The sequence below is a fragment of the Penicillium taxi genome, assembly GCF_028828555.1.
Source record: "Penicillium taxi strain IBT 34144 chromosome Unknown utg000003l_segment0_segment0, whole genome shotgun sequence".
Taxonomy (NCBI): Eukaryota; Fungi; Ascomycota; class Eurotiomycetes; order Eurotiales; family Aspergillaceae; genus Penicillium; species Penicillium taxi.
Genome location: NW_026643205.1, coordinates 1,517,126 through 1,534,563, shown reverse-complemented (window position 1 = coordinate 1,534,563; position 17,438 = coordinate 1,517,126). Strand labels below are relative to the sequence as shown.

Genomic DNA, 17,438 nt, shown 5'->3' with positions numbered 1-17,438 from the left:
TTAATAGCTTCCCAGATCAAGATAGATGATGTCGTCTATCTCTTTTTCTTTTTATTTGAAGTTGAAGTCGTAAGGTGAAGCAAACGGTACTTCGTTTTCTTTTCGTTCTACTTGCAAGTCGTAGGTGCAAACGGCCGGCGATTGTCAACAATCTCCGAATCCTTTTCTTTTCCTTTTTTCCCCTTTTCGCTTTCGCTTTTCGCTTTTTTTCTCTTGAATCTCCTTGATAGAGAAGATCCAAAATGTTGATGATCAAAAAGATCAAGGGTCGATTCACCTGGCGTAAGGTGGATTAATTAGATATTAAGAATATTCGGAATATAACCAGTTTCCTTAGATCGTTATCCATTCATCCAAAAGGATTATCTAGTTAGTTTTTTTCTTTCCAGGTAGCGAACGTGGTTCTCGTAGCAGCAGAAAGCGAGCGTAAGAGCGAACGTGGAGGTGAGCGAATGTGGACCTCAAAGTATCATAATCAGATAATAAAAAGAGGAAGGGGGGAGGAGATTTGAGGAGAGAGAGATGCAAGGATGAGGAAGGGTTAAAAGCAAAAAGATCATATACGAGGTTGTGCTTATTATTAGCAGTCAGAACAGGTCAGAGTGCAATCTCTCCGGCCTAATACTGTAGCCCACGAGCCAGTGGAGTCTCTACTTTTCTCCCCTCTCTCTTTCCCTTCTCTATTTTTCCCCCCCCCCCACCACGCTTTTCCTTTTTGGATTATTAAATAATTCTTAAATAAATATTATTTTTGGGGACAGAAAAAGGATTTTCAATTTCAATTTCAATCTGGGTTGACTAGCGGGAAATCGTGGCGGGGATGCACAGAGCAACCGATGTCGAAGAACTGAAGTATTTAACGTATTAAATACAACAACTCATACACACCGGAGCATTTCTTTGGTAGTACGGTATTTTTGGTTATTTCGGTCATCTTGATGTACTTCATACATTCCCATTACTTCCGAGCCACTTCTCTCTCTTCCGAAGAGTCCGAGTTTTATTTCTTTTTCAATCATTTACTAGGCATATTGGACTTGTATCTCTAGTGTAGAGATTTCACAGATTTTACATCTGTACTCGGGTCATCACCAATCTGGTTTACGCCGGGAAAAGTGGAACCAACAAGGCTGGGAGCGCGGCATGTAGTGGAAAGGTAAAGAGAAAGAAAGAAAAAAGAGGGGGAAAAAAACATAGAGCAATAGCCACGGGTTCCCAGGGAATAATAACATATTGGGTTGTAAGGAGAAAAAAAAGACCTTACACAAGATGCAGCCTCTGATTTCACCAACCACCCCAGGGGTTTAGGCAGTAGACAGTATGGAGTACGAAGCAATACTTCATTGTAAGGTTGTAGCAAGAGTATCGAAATACTTTTTTCCATTGATTTTCTTCGATTTCTATTGTTTCTATTTCGAAGTCTACTCTCTATCTTCGATTCCCTTTTTCTAACACTACTCCATACTCCATACTCAGATATAATTAACTTAACTGAATGAAATGACCACCCCCACCTCCATATGCCTCCCCTTGCTGTCTCCAAACAAGTGGAGGGCATAATAAGGCCTGAATTCAACCAAACGGGACCCTTGCCAAGTCCATATACTCCACACTTGATCCTATGGTACCAAGTCAAGATTTCTAATTGATACTTCACACGCAAAAGTACGCCGTTTTTCTCCTCGTGCACTCCAGTTTGTCGGGAGAATCGGGAAGGCAATGCACAAAAAGCAACGGTGCAGGATCCAGGTCATATCTCCTATCTCCTATCACCTATCACCTATCACATTTTAACTTACCTGCACCTGTATTGTATTTCCTTATTAGAAACAATGCATGTACCTTGTCATGGAGAGAGCATCTGATCTGAATGTTGAAATCGGGGAATTATCCCGTGTGAAGGTTAGGGGTAACTCTTCCCATACAACTCACAACACAACAATGAGGGCAGCTCCGGGATCTAAATATAGACTCGTACACATGACCATGGCCTGACGATCAAATTTGGGTTCTGATTGGTTGGAAGTATACCAATCGAGCACCACCGGAATAGTTAGTAATCAGTAATCCCTAAGGGTATGATCGTATCATCGTCACTCTGCACGACCATTGTGATACAGGTCTAATTCGAGGTATCTATAGACGATCAAGAGTACGATCTGAGATGTACAGAGTACGTACTCTACCCAGGTAGTATTACTACAGTATTGCTACTAGGAAATCCCATGGAGGCTAGTTACTGAGGTTTAATAGTTACCTAATATTCAACTCCATACCGTGTAACTAACTAATAGATCCAGTGCAAGGGCAATAAATAAGATGGGACTTACCAAGAGGCTGGAAAATCACTGATCGCCGATCATCGGATTAATATTCTTCCAAAACAGACTTTAACGCGAACCAACCTTAACATTACGATTATTTATTTACATCTATATTTACTTAATATTTAGATCACATATTACTATCATATCCTGTCATCTTGAATATTGAATGTTGAGATAATAAATGCTTACGAGATAATACATAGGTTCCATTGATGCTCAATCAATCACTCTCCATTCCAGGTTGCCACGTTAAAACCCTGTAGTGGATACCTGTGGACACAATGCATGTCAGAGTGGATGTAAATAAAATTCTGATCCTGAAGCGGTAGCTCAAGATAAATCGGTATTGTACAGAGAACAGAGTTGGAGTGGTCCGTACAGGCTTGGTTATCAACAGGCACTGTAGTTAAATCAAATATCAAATGTTAAATTCAGAGTTTCTCATCCTTACTCAACCTAAATTTCAACCGGACTATCTTCGGCTTCTTCGTCCACTTTTCAAATGCTTGGGTATCACTGACTAGTTACCCAAGTATACCTAATTATATAATTTATGAATAATTTTATGCATGAACATCGCCACCTGTACCGGTTGCTACGGAATAGAGAATAGTGCAACCCACCTGGACACCGATTCAGGGTCTCGAATATATCAAATACATACTATGTACATTATACCCTAAATGCGGTGTACAATTTCCATTTTGTAAAATTCTTTTTTAGGAAAGTGTAGCCATTGTATTCGAATTAAACACTTCGCTAGCGCTCCTCCTCAACCTACAAATGATTACGAAGGGTTATTGTAAAGCTCAACCGCCCACCCCACTTCCAAGGCTCCAAAAGCTTCATAAGGTCAAATCGAAAAAGAATGCTGCAAAGTCTAATAGATGAAAATACCTGTGCTCATCATGAGATCTTTACACCGCAATCAACATCACTACGAGCTTCTAACACGTGAAAAAACCGTAGTCGGACAAGAAACGGTACCCTTTGCCGCGTTATCACCCGGATCCAAGAAGACCAAAAATTTCGTACCTCTAGCTTTCCCGTCTCGTGCCGACTGCAGACTGATCTGACCTCAGACCTCGTTTGTCCGATGTCCGACCATGTGGTTATGAGTAGTGGACCCGGTAGTTCATCTTAGCGCAGCCACAGTACCTAACAAGTTTGTTTGGATCTTGAAATTTCGGGTTCGTTTGCTACATTCGGAGCATCATCGGTAGAATAAAGGGTTCAGGGATTGATGAAATCGTGTCAGGTATTTTGGGGTACGGAGTTGGAGTTCCTTTCAGGTTAAAGGGTAACAGATAAAGATCTTACTTGTTCTACTTAATGGTGAACGGAGAACGGAGGTTAATATTTTCCCTTCTTTGGGTTCCCCATCGGGACCGGGCCGAAAGTGACCACTCACGATTCCTGCTTTTTGAATTCTCGCTTGATTGTAAGCGCTAACACTTTAACCTTCCGCCACCTCGTCTACTATTCCAAATTTGTATATTCCTGTTTATTAGAGGTCAACGGCTCATCAGATCACGGCCCATCTTACCACCTTACTGGCCCATCTTTCAAGGCTCATTCGGCCGCCTTCCGACATCTATACTACCTCTATATAAATAATGCACCTTGCACCTACTCCTTACAAACTGTTTTTCAAAAGGCGGTCAAGCTATCTTAGTACCAGTACTTAGTACATCGTAACAACTACCCTAATAGGATTCAAAACTCAAGATACGAGTATTCAATCGCGCCACCAACATTCCAAGTTAACTAAGAGGCATATATACACGGGAAAAAACGGTTCGAACTGCATAATAATAAATCCAAAATCCGCCGATCGACAATATCTCCATCACCCTGTAACTTTCAACTTCTTCCCCTGCCTTGAAGCCTGAATCCCCTCAGGGCGCTGCATGATCCCGCCTCAAGCCGTTCCCAAAACTCTAGTGAGCGGTCAAGCGGCCTAGTGTTTCAGTGCTGCTTAGATCATAGGAGGGGTTTCACCACGACTTTGCTTTATGCAGAGTAAGGCCACTATAGACTTCTGTCACCCGCGTCGATACCGCTACGCAGTGCTGAGAGTCCCCAGCCAGATTTCACCCGTTTGTCTGATCACTAAAGATGGGGTTGATGAAGATTTCTGCTTTAGCCTAGAGCGGGAGAGCCTGACTTAACCTCTCAGCCCTTCTATTTCTGACACCTTACTTCTGAAGGTATCTTCATCCTGGCCTTCCTTGTTGGGATCATGCATGTTGCTGATCATGGCTCGTGAAACTGATCTAACTTTTACTGCTACTACATTGGAGTTGGTCAAAGCAAACCGGCCCGGGCCTACTCCATAACACCAACCTCTGCTCAAGTGCTCTAGACCTAGGTAAGTGATATTTGCTTTCTCTTAACACAAGGAACTCATAGGTAGAACCCGGCTGTCTACACTGAAAAGTACCTAGGTACGTATAAATACTTAACTAAGTAGATATGAATAGATTGAGTCTATGTACGTCCATAAATATATCTTTTCAAGTCCTGGTAGTATATCGAGGTTGCATAGATCTGTTCAATGCAGAGACAAACCTTGGAAGATGCCGTCTGCATGCAAGCCTCTCGACAAAACAATACCTAATTGGCCAACCCTCAAGTCTCCACGTGCAACTTATCCAGTTCCACCAACACAACCTTGGTCAGGACAATATACCGCCTGAGCAGCGTCACCTCACTCTCGAGCCTTGAATTCAGCCCAATTATTACTAAATGTAAATGGAAACAGCGTAAAGCAAATTACTGAAATAATTTTTCAAGAAATCTGGCCCTGCTATTGACCTGGACAGACCGAGATCAGGTTCAAATCGTGAAACCTCCGCTGAAGAGCGACCGTTTCAGGTTTAGATAGCTGGTTAAAACCCCTTAAGTCCTACCATTAGTGAACTGTAATTCATATTTAGATGTCTATATTGTAGACAAATCTACGTGGTTAGGTGAACGGGACCTAGGTACATCCCATAGATATGTAGTTGTTTTGGTTCCAAGGTTGTATAGTACTATGTATTTTATGGATTACATCCCGGAAATATTGATCTGTAAAAAACCCTTCACTACTCCGCCTTGGAGAGCTGTGGAGCACACGCCAATTGATCATCAGTGTGGAGAGAGAATTTACAAATCACGACCTCTTATTTTCCTTCTCAATCAGTTCTTTCTAATTTTTTTTTTTTTTTTCGTTTTTCACTCGGGTCCGAAAGGGTCGGGACGGGTTGACGGAGCGTGGTAAACTTATTCCAACATACTAAGTACTCTCCTTGATCGGGTTTAGCATAACCACGGCCCGAATGCTCTTCCTTTTTCTTGCCAAGTCTGTCGTAGGCAACGCGGGAGTTCAATGTCACTGTGCGCGCAAGCTCCAAAACTCCCGAAACTGCGCTGGTGGATCATCCCATCAGTTTGGTTCCGAAGTCATAAATAAACCCGCCAAGATAATAAGATAATCAATAACTGTGGCACTGTTCACAAGGCAGTCGAACCCTCTACCAAGGGAAGCTGAATCCCCTTCCCGTACTAGTAAGTCCGAATCTCGGCGCTGCCTATACTAAACGCCGACATGCTGACATCGTCTGAAAAGGCCCTAAACCTCTTTATAATCCATCAGACCCGCAATACCAAGCCAGAAAGAGAAGAGCACAAAAAATGGAGTTCAAAGGAAGACACTAAGAATAACTAAAGAACCCCCCTAAAATTTGGGATGAAAGGCAACAATGATACAGTGAGCCTAGGTATCTTGGCATCCATATTTTTTTGTTTAAACAAGTACGCTAAGGGCTTACTACTCGCTAGCCTCCAAGGTTATTGAATAGGGGTTAAAATAGGTACTTAGTAATACTCCCATATGCTTACTTGAGTCAAAAGAAGACATCATGAGTATCGGAACTCAACCGAACAGGGAACGAATCGGGGACCCTGAATCGGACCCATGAGGATGTTCTTTATTGGACGACCATTATACCACGCTAGTTCGTCAGCGGAGGTCCGGCTTTCAGAATCAGCACTGTATGAACGAGGAATTCACTTTGTTTCACTCACTTTGTCACGGCCAGGGGAGAATTGTAGTTACTGAGTACCTAGATAGTAACTCTAGAGTCCGTACTTTGGTACTCGTACAGCTATACTATTCTTAGTAGTTATGAAACTCGAACCCGGGTTGGGATTGTGGATGCTTCCAAACTTGAGGAAATGGATGATGCTATCATTAGGGGTGTTCTAGGCAGAAGCAGAGAAACAGAACTATACTATACTTGTAGAATGAGCGACATTGATGAAGTCGCTCTGGTCATCAATTGTCTTTAGCGTACCAGCGACCTGCCTATTTTAACTGGATCCGCTTGGTCCTAAACAATATGCATTGTACCGTGCAGTTGTGGCGTAGCTGAATGCCTGAAATGATCTACAGAGAGTCCCTTGAAAAAATAAGTTGGCATCAAGACCGTTGAGCCTGTTGACTTGTGGGGAATTGCTTATTTTTCAGGATTCTTCTTTGGGCTAGACAATAACGGCTTGTAATGGCTTGTCTATTTGTACTTCTGCTAAATGAGTAAGTACTAATGTGAGCTACCAAAATGCAAGGATGTTTCTTCTGCTGCAGCACGCGACCGTACTACGTAGTATCAGACCATCTCCATATCAAATGAATGTTGCGCTTGACCTGTCATTCAGCAGTAATGATATCTATCTACTTTGTACATGTAAAATCAATCCAATGACTGTAGCCCATTAAGTCCTCCTTACCAGAATGAGCGATCCTCCCGCCGAAAAAGAACCGAAAAAAACTCGCTTGCTAACCACATCTATCAACACAAACTAGAAGATGCAGGCACTCTTTTCGACCGTCCGACCATAGCAAACTGGGTACAGCTTGGCCCAAAACTCATATTTCTCAGGCTTGTTCTCCCTCTCTTCAACCAACCACTTTGCAAAAGCAACTTCGGTCTGAAATGGGTTTGGGCTTCGATACGGAGCGACCTATTCCATGTCAGTCAGTACAAAAGCTCACACAAATCCTTGACAGAATCCTTACCTCGGAGTATCGTTGCAACGCCTCGTGATACATCATCGAAAGACCAAGTCGGTATATGGTGTTTGGCCAAATCTGCTTTGCAGCATCGGTGTAGACACGCGAAATCTTCTCCCGATCAGCGGTATTGGCCTCGCTGATGGACATGGGCATCACACGGCGCTGTGTACCATGGGCGACTTCAATCAGTCGGGTCAGGATGTCGGCTTCCCAGTTCTCGAAGAGAGGATGGTTGAAGTCCTTGATATGCCGTTGCAGTAACCATATTTCGCGCCTCAGACGTGCTGTGTTGGTTTGCAGCTTTGCGACACGGTGGCGAAGGTCCTCATTTGTGGATTCGAGTGCTTGGAAAAGGGGATCGTGATCTTCATCGAGATATGTCTCTGCCGAGAACTTGGACTCTTGCCATGTCAGGGGTCTTGGGCTATTACCTCGGAAGTCGCTCAGAGGAGGCAAGTTGCCAGAGGCGGTGCGTCCGGAGAATAAGTTACTGAGGCCCATTGCGGAGAGAGTGTGGTTGCAATAAATGGAAGGTAACGATTGGTACTCTTTAATGAATGGATGTGATTGTTATTAACTTGTAAGTGATGGTGGGTAAGAAATGTGGCGGTTGAGATGGGACTGAAGAGGGAAAGACTACATGATTCCTGATTCTTGTTCTTGAGGACTCATAACATCCCAGCAAAAAACATGGAAGGTGCAGCTGAGTAGTCGCCGGCGGCAACTACCATGAGTATAACATCAAGTACCACGCATGGAGATCAACCGTTTGCACTACTTGAGTATTGATGGGTATTTGACTGAATACCATCAGATGAATCATAGGACCTCTGCCTTTCTATATATGCAGTCTTTATCCAGCTTGACGCTGTATGACCGCCTCGGCTTCGAACGCATGATGTCGTCTATGAGGCCATCGAGTCAATCACCGCACCGATGTTTACACTGTATCCCATAGCCCTATACCTGCATCTTTCCCCCACTTTCCTTCCTTTTCCTTTATTTCTTCTTCATGATTAGTGTAAATGCTTTGATATTGTCTAATTAGGCACTATATCCCTGTTATCATTCTCCGTGTTTATATATCAGTGAAGAGGTTTCTGAGATTACATAGACTATAGCGTTGAATACTATCACCACGCGACCTCTGCCTTCGTGTGGGTAAGCAAATCTTTACAATAAAATTGTGGTTTTATCACTCTCATACTTATTTTTATTGCTTGATAGCTCTTGTCTGCAGGCAAAATAAAGACAGAACTTTTGGTCCGTAACATGAGCCTGGCCAGTTAGAAGCAGCTATCCGACCGAATCGAGGTTCATCAGTCCTGGGGTAAACAACCTTCAAGAGAATAATCTTCTTGCTTCTTGTAAATTTTGACATATCCCCAGCATTCAACTTCACTTAACAGCTTTGTTAAGTTGACTGTTCATGTCATACTTCCTCGGTTATCGATAAGGTAACTCCATATAAACAACGCAAGTTGCCTTTAAACAGAGCTTTTCTTCCTCGAACAAAACTCATCAAACAGACTTCTCAAATCCCTTGAATAATGTCCAAAGCAGTGTACATCTCACCTATTGACGGCAAGCCGGGCAAACCAGGCCAAGTCTACTACCCACTTACTGTACGGACCCTACCCAAACCAACCCCGCAAAACAGCGAGCTACTGGTAAAGCTGAGCGCCGCATCTCTCAACCACCGCGACCTCTTCCTCCGCCAGCACCTATACCCAGGTGTAACATTTGACGTACCTCTATTAGCCGATGGAGTTGGCGTGGTCACCGGTGCTGGTCCTAATGTGTCAGATGCGAACAAATGGCAAGGCAAGCGAGTTGTCTTGAACCCGGGCGTGGGCTGGAAAGACTCGCCCGATGGTCCGGAAGAGGCAGGTGGCTACCGTATCATGGGTGGTACGAAGGCCTATGATAAGGGTACCCTGCAAGAATACATTACTATCGATGAATCGGAGGTTGAAGAAGCGCCGGATCATCTCTCAGATGCAGAGGCTGCTGCTCTGCCTCTTACCGGGTTGACTGGATGGCGTGCTCTGGTTTCTAAAGCTGGTGATAGGAATTCTAAGGATGATGCTGCCGTCCTGATTACTGGCATTGGGGGTGGCGTGGCGCTGATGGTGTTACGTTTTGCGGTGGCCCGAGGAGCCAATGTCTTTGTTACGAGTTCTAGCCAGGAGAAAATAGATAAGGCTGTCAAGCTTGGTGCGGTTGGTGGAGTAAGTTATCGTGAAGCAGGCTGGGAGAAGAAGCTGCTGGGTATGCTTCCGTCTAGCAAGAAAAACTTTGATACTATCATCGATGGTGCTGGTGGTGATTCTATCGAGAAGGCCGCGAAGTTGCTCAAAGTAAGTATTGTCAAAGAACAATCGATATCTGCATTTTTATAAGGTCGAAATACTCACTGTAATAGGCTGGTGGTGTTATCTCTATCTACGGCATGACAGTCTCCCCCAAGATGCCCTTCTTGATGCAGGCTGTTCTCAAGAATATCGACGTTCGTGGCTCGACTATGGGTTCACGGAAGGAATTCAAGGAGATGGTGGAGTTTGTTAAGACTAAAAGGATTTATCCTGTTGTATCACGAGTGCTGCAGACTGAGATTGATGACTTGGTTTCTATCGATGGACTGTTTGAGGATATGAAGCAGGGGAGCCAGTTTGGAAAGCTGGTAATTGACTTTGGAAGCTCATCGACCAGCAAGCTCTAGATTGGTCGGATAAAAAACCAAGAACTCAAGTGCTCAAGCTATTCTCTCCAGATTTCCAAAATGATTTTCAATTTTGAATATCTTCGCGGGCCAATTGAAAGCTACAAATTGACTATGTTACGTTGAATCAGAAATATCTAACGGATTATACTTTTTTTCCTATTTTAATAAAACGGAATCTGAGAGAAAGCAAGAAAACAATCATCGCATGTCGACAGCAGTTAGTCTCGCGCAAGGTTTAGACTTGCCATACTCCATCACTCTGTTAAAAACTCCACTCCAACAGGAACAACGGGAATCGCCAAAAATAGACGGCCACATCGACATTCATCTCGATCGTTCTGGGGAGTAGGCTCAACCGAGAATTCAGAACGAGTATCTTCTGAAGCATTCGTAGTGAAGAGCGTATCGTGGCAGTTATCTGAGTGACAGCAATGGTGACCGTGACTCGTCTCAGGCGAAGGAGGAGGCCCGCATGACTTGGAGGTACACTTTACCTCAGGAGTCTTATTGCTAGCGGACTCAGCCTGCTGATAGTTCCTCACCGAGCCTGAATGGTGGCAGTCATGAAAATGGTCGCTAGAAGCTGCCACTGTATGACCCTGAGAAGAGAATTCATGATGACAATGTCCCGGAGATTGTCCCATTGCTGGAGTAGACCTAAGGTGAGAGTGGCCTGGGGTAGAAGGAGTAGAAACTCCAGAGCCAGATTCACACGGAAATCCCCTGACCTGCGAGAAGGTCTCCAGCTCTTGTTTAGCAAGCGGGCAACAGCTACAGCACTTCCGGCCTGAGCTGGAACTCGTGGCTTCACTGCTGTTGGGGGTTGGAGGCCGGGTCTTCTCGTTATGCATCCCGCAACGAAAACGAGAGTGAGATGGCTTCTCGGCTGGTGAAGCCCCCCGTAAAACACGCGAAGATCGTGCATTTTCTGCAAAGGTATCGCTGACTAAAACAGGGCGGATTCGCTCCCCTCGGTAGTAGCCTTTGTAAATAGGCTTACCAAACCAGAACCAAGAGTAAGGAATATCATTTCTGGTGTGGCGCATCTTGCGAGAGGAACAAAGTATCTCACAGACTTCGTCTTATGAGATAGTGGTGAGAAAGGCGAAGATTAAGAGAGATGGGCTGTTTTCCTAAGCAAAGGAGAAGGTTATATAAACTGTCTTGTCCACAGCAAAGAAGAAAAATGGAATGAACCAATAGAGATTTATATGTCTAGAATACATTTCAAAGAGTGCTGCAGATTGGTCTGCAGAAAGCCTTTGATATTTTCCCTTTCAAGACAGTTTGATATCAAGCAGAACTCTAGACAACGAAGTTTCATTATGATTTCCTCAGAAACATAGCCAAGCTTCAAGCTTGAATAATTGGAAGACAAGAAATAAGATTAAAGAATCCAATTTAAAATCTGACCAGGTGGCCCAGATATTGGCCTGAATCCAGATAGAAGACATATCTGGACATATGTTGTAGTATCCAAGATTGTGGGCCGGATGAAGGGATGAAGGAACCAAGTCAGTATACAAAGGCTCAAAGGAAGAGTTCAGGCCCTTTGATAAGTTCATATAGTAGAGGATGACTATATGAAGTAGTCCATAGTGGAAGTTTGTAGCACAAGGGCAGCAGCATGAAGAGAAGCATGAAATAGGACGTATCAGATATCTCACTCAAGAACCGTTTGAAAGCAGCTAGAATATCCAATGGTAGGCTGGACGTGGTATTAGCAACAAGACACGTCTATCTAGCTACTACCACTACTTTGATTGCTTATCACATAACAATTTAAGACCTTAAATATGGCAGAAGTAAGTAAAGACAGACCAAATCAAATCAAGAATGAGATTGTTTTATCGAGTTTCTAGAAAAGCCGCTGTGTTTCTGGAAACGGAGTGGGGAAGGTACACGGTACTTGACTTACTGAAGACGGCAATGTGTGTATGATAGTACCAAATACCTCTGCAAGATGTGGCTTGCAATATGAGCAATGTTGGTAATTACAATACAGACCGTGGTATCTAACCGGGTTAATAGTGTACAAACACCTCAAATCTTTTGTTATCAATACACTGTAATTTTGCATTCGTATTGCCACGAACTACCGCTAAATCAATTTTGCTCCGGAAACTCAAGCGAGACCGAAACTCGATCTTTTCTTGACCTTGACCTTAGACCTTGAACCATTAGGCGCTCGCACTCCTGACCCTTCAGTTTCTTTGAATTGACCAGCTTCCGCTGTCATCAACTATTCACCTCCTCACCGCTTTTCAAATCCTTGTTTTGCGTCAATCCCCTTCGCATTCACACTACTCTATTCAACGTCTTCGCGATAACCTTGTTCTAGAACCTTTTACTCTTTTTTTAGAGATTTTTGATTCAGAGCAGCCTTTTCACAATGCCTACACCACTTCCTTCGAGTTTCGCTTCGGCCGCCGCTGGCAACACCCAGGACCCCAGTCGGAGAGGGGATGTCAGTTCTGGTGGAGAATGGTATGTAACCTCAAGTCCCAACCTCTACCAACGATCATATCTGGCCTGGATCACTTCTCAGACACTTTCCGAGCTGTCTCGTCGGTTGTTTGACACTCAATTTCCCCCCACTTCAAGTCATCGGATGCTAATTGTCTTGGGTAATTGATAGGTCTAGAACCCGCATCAACGGAGCCACTCAGACCTTCCGCCGCCCGTCTGTTGCTACCAACCCTTCTCATACTAGAGAGAGTAGTAGTCACGCTGCATCTGCCTCGGTCTCGACACCCACTTCGGGAGCGTACATCCCTCCCCACATGAGCTCAAATCCTTTGTCTAGTGCGCTGCGGAACGGGAACATGGATGCCCGATACTCCAAGGACCAACTTCTAGACTTGTACAAGCTACAGAGGGAGAACCTGAGCAAGAACGTGGAGGATTATTTTGTTGCTGACTGGGACCCTCATATGGTCACTAACCCTGCAAATGGAGCTTGGGGGAAGCGAGATGACCACAAGACCTCCGCGGGGCCTGAAGTTTGCTGGGATCATGATGGCCAGGCGGAACCGCTAGGGTTAAGTGATATGACAGATAGTGAGAAGGAGTTTTTCACCGCATCCGTCAACTCCCCCCTCAAGCCACCGCCAACGAACGCCTCGAAAGAGAATACCGGTGTCACTCCTGGAGGTCGCAAAGGTTCTATCTCTTATCCGCAGGGACATATTAATAACTACAACACCTCTTCCCCCACCCCCAACCGCCCAGGACCTCGACGTCGAGAGACAGGCGACTCGATGGCTAACCCCATGTCTCCTACTGGAACTGGCTCCCGCTTTTTCCACGATGCGAATACCTCCACTCCTCCCCCGGCTCTTTTGCGTCGCAAGACCGATTTCAAGGATCAAGGCATAAAATCAGACGAGAAATCCAAGGAAAACGGCGATCCTGCTTCTCCTTTCGGTTCTCTTAAGCGCAGCACCACGAATCCTTTGAACACGGCTGTCGGTGGTGGGCAAAATTCACCTTGGGGATCTGCTTCGCATAATGCAAACTTCTCCCCCATGGGTGCTTTTGGTGCCTTTTCCCTTGCTTCAGGCACGGGCTCGGGCTCGGGCACGGGTGCAGGCAGCACGGTGCAGACACCCACAGCAGAGAAGAAAAGCTATGGAAATCTCCGCGGCGAAAGCAGGTTCAAGGGCCTACTTTCTAAGGATAGCTCGGAGGATATTGGGGGCTTTTCGAAGGTGGCTGCGGGCAACCTCGAGCGACTCACTGAAGATGAAAGTGGCAAGCGCGCCCAGTCACCATGGGAAGATGCGGTCAAGACACGTGTGGTGCGGAGTGAAACTAATCCATTCGACGAACCTCGTAGCGGGAGTGCTGCTCTTGGAGGATCTCAAGACGTGGAAGCACCGCCTCAGGCTGATCTGAACTTTGGCACGTTCGGGATGACCTCGAGCATCCCTGGTTTCCGAGAGTTGATGCAGAGTCAAGAGACTTCTCGCAATCCTACTCCGAGCTTGCTGCATGGCCACGAACCTACTAGCCCGACCAATACCAACCCTTACCAAAGCCCGCACGGTGGTGATCGCGCAGATGCGGATGATGTGGACACCGATGGATCTGACGTTCAGCACCCTCAGCACGCTGGCCTCAGTGGACTGCGCGATCCTATCAATCCATTTGGATCAGTAAGACGGGTTGCTACTGGAATGGATGTTCCTACGGTCGACCGCAGCCAGAATTCCAGTGTTAATGCCAATCGCGGTTTCAGTGGCATTGGTGGTCTTGGTGGACTTCCCTCTCTTGGAGGACCTTCTACCTGGTCTACTAGCGGTGCGATTGGCACCCCCACTCGTGAACGTTCGGCCTTTGCTGGCGGGTTCGGTGATCCTATATTTGGTGCTATGAGCGATCTCCAGTCTCCAAGTCTGTCAACATTAGGAGCTGGTGGTCTCTTTAGCCCCCATGGTGGTCTTTCTGGTACTACCAGTATTGGTCGATCCAGCAAGCTGGGAGCTCTCTTCTCTAGCATGCAAGAGGAAGATCTCATTGGCTTGGAAACGGATCTCCAGCAAGTAGACCAGCAAACTGGATCCCTCTCTGCATCGGAAACACCCTTGTCAGCTGGCCAAGACGCCATCCCGCCGAGTCATACTCCCGGTGGCTCTGTGCCTTCCGCTCAACAGCGAACCATGGTCATGCCAGATCGTATGCGCTGGATCTACCGTGACCCACAAGGAAACGTCCAGGGTCCGTGGACTGGGCTTGAAATGCATGATTGGTTCAAGGCTGGTTTCTTCAGCCCTGACCTACAAATCAAGAAGCTTGAGGATATTGAATTTGAACCACTCGCGCAGTTGGTGCGTCGCATTGGGAACTCACGGGAACCCTTCCTTGTCCCTCAGATCGGGATTCCCCATGGTCCAGAACCAGCACCTGGTCAGTGGACCAGCGCTGCCACTGGATCTGCCCAGCCTCCATTCCCTGGCAGCTTCCCAAGCTTCGGTACCACTTTGACTGCCGAGCAGCAGAATGCACTAGAGCGACGGAAGCAGGAGGAGCAATATCTCATGGCCCGCCAGAAGGAGCACTTGGCTCAGCAGCAAGCTATCATGAAGCAGATGCAGGTCCCTGGGGCCCCTTCCACGATGCAGCCTCAACTTCAGCATCAGTCTAGTGCTCAGAGCCTTCACAGCCAGCCCTCATTCAGCAGCATTACCTCCCCTAGTGGCTACCAACCCTCTCCAATCCAGGCTCCGATGCAACAGCAATCCCACGGCGTTCCTGGTTTCTTTGATGCCGCCGGTCCCATCCGACAAGGTGGACTGTCCAACGTTGGCCCCGGAATGCTAGGGATTGATATCGGCGGTGGACCCGATCAGCTTCCCGCCCTACTAGATCGTCTGAATGTCGGTCGACAGGATCCCTTCGCATTTGGCGGATCCCCGTTCAGTGGTCGCCAGCCTGATAGCTTCCTCCACTCCCAGCAGGTTATCTCGATGCTTCAGGATCGTGCTCAGCTTGAACAGGAGCAGGAGGAGTTTGATAGAAGCAACGCTAATAATGATCCGTTTGACCAGGAAGCTCGCGAGGAACGACTCCGCCAGTTCCATTCCCTGCGAACCCAGGAGGGTGATTTGAATGTGCGAACTGTTGATGGCCTTCCTAGTCATCCTGCTTCACAGCCATTTGATGCTGAATCCCTCGCCGAGACTGAAGTGGTGAATGAGCCTGAGCCCACTGATGTGGAGCCTGCGCTGACACTCTCGCAGCAAGTTCAGAAAGCTGCCTCTGCTCAGCGCCAGCAGCAAGAGCAAGAGCATGAATCCGTGTGGGGAGTCAAGGACAGTGCCATGCCCCATCCCTTCCCACCACCTCCATCTGCGTCACCACTTCCCGCACCCGCTGCTCAGCGTAATCGCCAGCATGTGGCTGATGCTTTGGCCGCTGGATCTCGATCCCAGACCCAGACTCCGATTGATGCTCCGGCTACCTCAGTTGCCCCATGGGCAAAGGATACTGTTGAGGTGCCCAAGGGTCCCTCCCTGAAGGAGATCCAGGAAGCTGAAGCTCGTACTGCCGCGCAGCGTGAAGAAATTGCAGCCGCCGCTCGCCGCGCCCAACTTCTTGCTGAGCATGAGCGCCTTAGCCAGGCTCAGGCCCAGATTGTTCCCGGCCTTCCCTCCTCGGCCAACTGGGCTAGTTCTGGATCACCCGCATCTGCTACCCCAACCGGTTCGGCATGGAGTATTAAGCAGCAACCGACACCCACCAATGCCGGTACCAAGAAGACTCTTGCTCAGATTCAGAAGGAAGAAGAGGCTCGCAAGCAACGCCTGGTCGCTGCTACAGCCTCTTCTCAGGCCTCATCTCCTGCTCCTCCCGCATCTGTCGGCAAGCGTTACGCTGATCTTGCCAGCAAGGGCCCTGCTCCTACTGTCGCCACCGCCGCTGCCACTGCCATTGCCGGTGCCGGTGCCGTATCAGGCGCATCTGGTGCCTGGACCACTGTCGGTGCTGGCGGTAAGACTAAGGGACCTCTAGCCCCACCCCTTGGCCCTCGCGCGACGAGTGGCACCGTGCCGATTTCCCCCGTCTCTGTTGGGAAGCCCCGTCCCACTATTGCTACTCGCAATGTCACTATGGGCAACATCCCTCAATCCAACCCCAACCGTGCTGTTGAGGAGTTCACCAAGTGGGCCAAGTTCTCACTGGGCAAGGGTCTGACTAGCAACATCAACGTCGATGACTTTGTCCAGCAATTGCTCTTCCTCCCCAACGAGGCAGAGATCATCTCTGACTCTGTCTACGCTAACTCTACGACTCTGGATGGTCGCCGCTTCGCAGAGGAGTTCATTCGTCGCCGCAAGCTCGCTGACAAGGGAGTCGTTGATCCTATATCTCCCAACGCATTCGCGGAACAAAGCAGCTCCGGCGGCTGGAGCGAGGTTGCCAAGAAGGGATCCGCTGCCAGTGCTACTGCTCAGCGTGAGGAAGAAGCCAGCAGCGCTTCCTTTAAGGTTGTCGCACCTCGTAAAAAGGGCAAGCGTTAAATGTATGCATCGTATACTGTATTTCTGCTCATGTTTCCATGTTTTCAGATGCATGTTCTTTTTGACTTGCGAGTTCGCGCCACTTTGCTGCTTTGTCATCTTTGTACCACCATTCGTTTACACTGTTATCTCGTACTGGCGATGATTGTACTTAGTATTTAGTATACAGTAGCTGCCAATAGTTACATATGTTAGTTAGGAATTCATTGAAACCTTTCATCCACAGACAACACTAGATTCTTCTCCAAGGTTAGATCACGTGAATCAGTGAAATTGTAAGCCGCGGCCTTCGGATGAACTATAGA

The 17,438-nt window shown here is 46.9% G+C and overlaps 4 protein-coding genes across 4 annotated transcripts; 2 read left to right on the top strand and 2 right to left on the bottom strand.

Moving 5' to 3' along the window:
- Positions 1-7,172: 7,172 nt before the first annotated feature.
- On the bottom strand, positions 7,173-7,887 carry N7495_004033 (uncharacterized protein; the record flags this gene model as incomplete). Its single annotated transcript, XM_057206684.1, has 2 exons — positions 7,173-7,334; positions 7,390-7,887. The coding sequence occupies 2 exons, from the start codon at positions 7,885-7,887 to the stop codon at positions 7,173-7,175; spliced, it is 660 nt and encodes a 219-aa protein (XP_057064364.1).
- Positions 7,888-8,936: 1,049 nt separating this feature from the next.
- Positions 8,937-10,108, top strand: N7495_004032 (putative alcohol dehydrogenase; the record flags this gene model as incomplete). The annotated part of the gene is made up of 2 exons (XM_057206683.1): positions 8,937-9,746; positions 9,812-10,108. The coding sequence occupies 2 exons, from the start codon at positions 8,937-8,939 to the stop codon at positions 10,106-10,108; spliced, it is 1,107 nt and encodes a 368-aa protein (XP_057064363.1).
- A 257-nt stretch (positions 10,109-10,365) lies between these two features.
- Positions 10,366-11,157, bottom strand: N7495_004031 (uncharacterized protein; the record flags this gene model as incomplete). Its single annotated transcript, XM_057206682.1, has 1 exon — positions 10,366-11,157. One exon carries the CDS (start codon positions 11,155-11,157, stop codon positions 10,366-10,368), a length of 792 nt encoding a protein of 263 aa, XP_057064362.1.
- Positions 11,158-12,503: 1,346 nt separating this feature from the next.
- N7495_004030 (GYF domain-containing protein) lies at positions 12,504-17,133 on the top strand (the record flags this gene model as incomplete). Its single annotated transcript, XM_057206681.1, has 2 exons — positions 12,504-12,682; positions 12,756-17,133. The coding sequence occupies 2 exons, from the start codon at positions 12,504-12,506 to the stop codon at positions 17,131-17,133; spliced, it is 4,557 nt and encodes a 1,518-aa protein (XP_057064361.1).
- Positions 17,134-17,438: the final 305 nt, after the last annotated feature.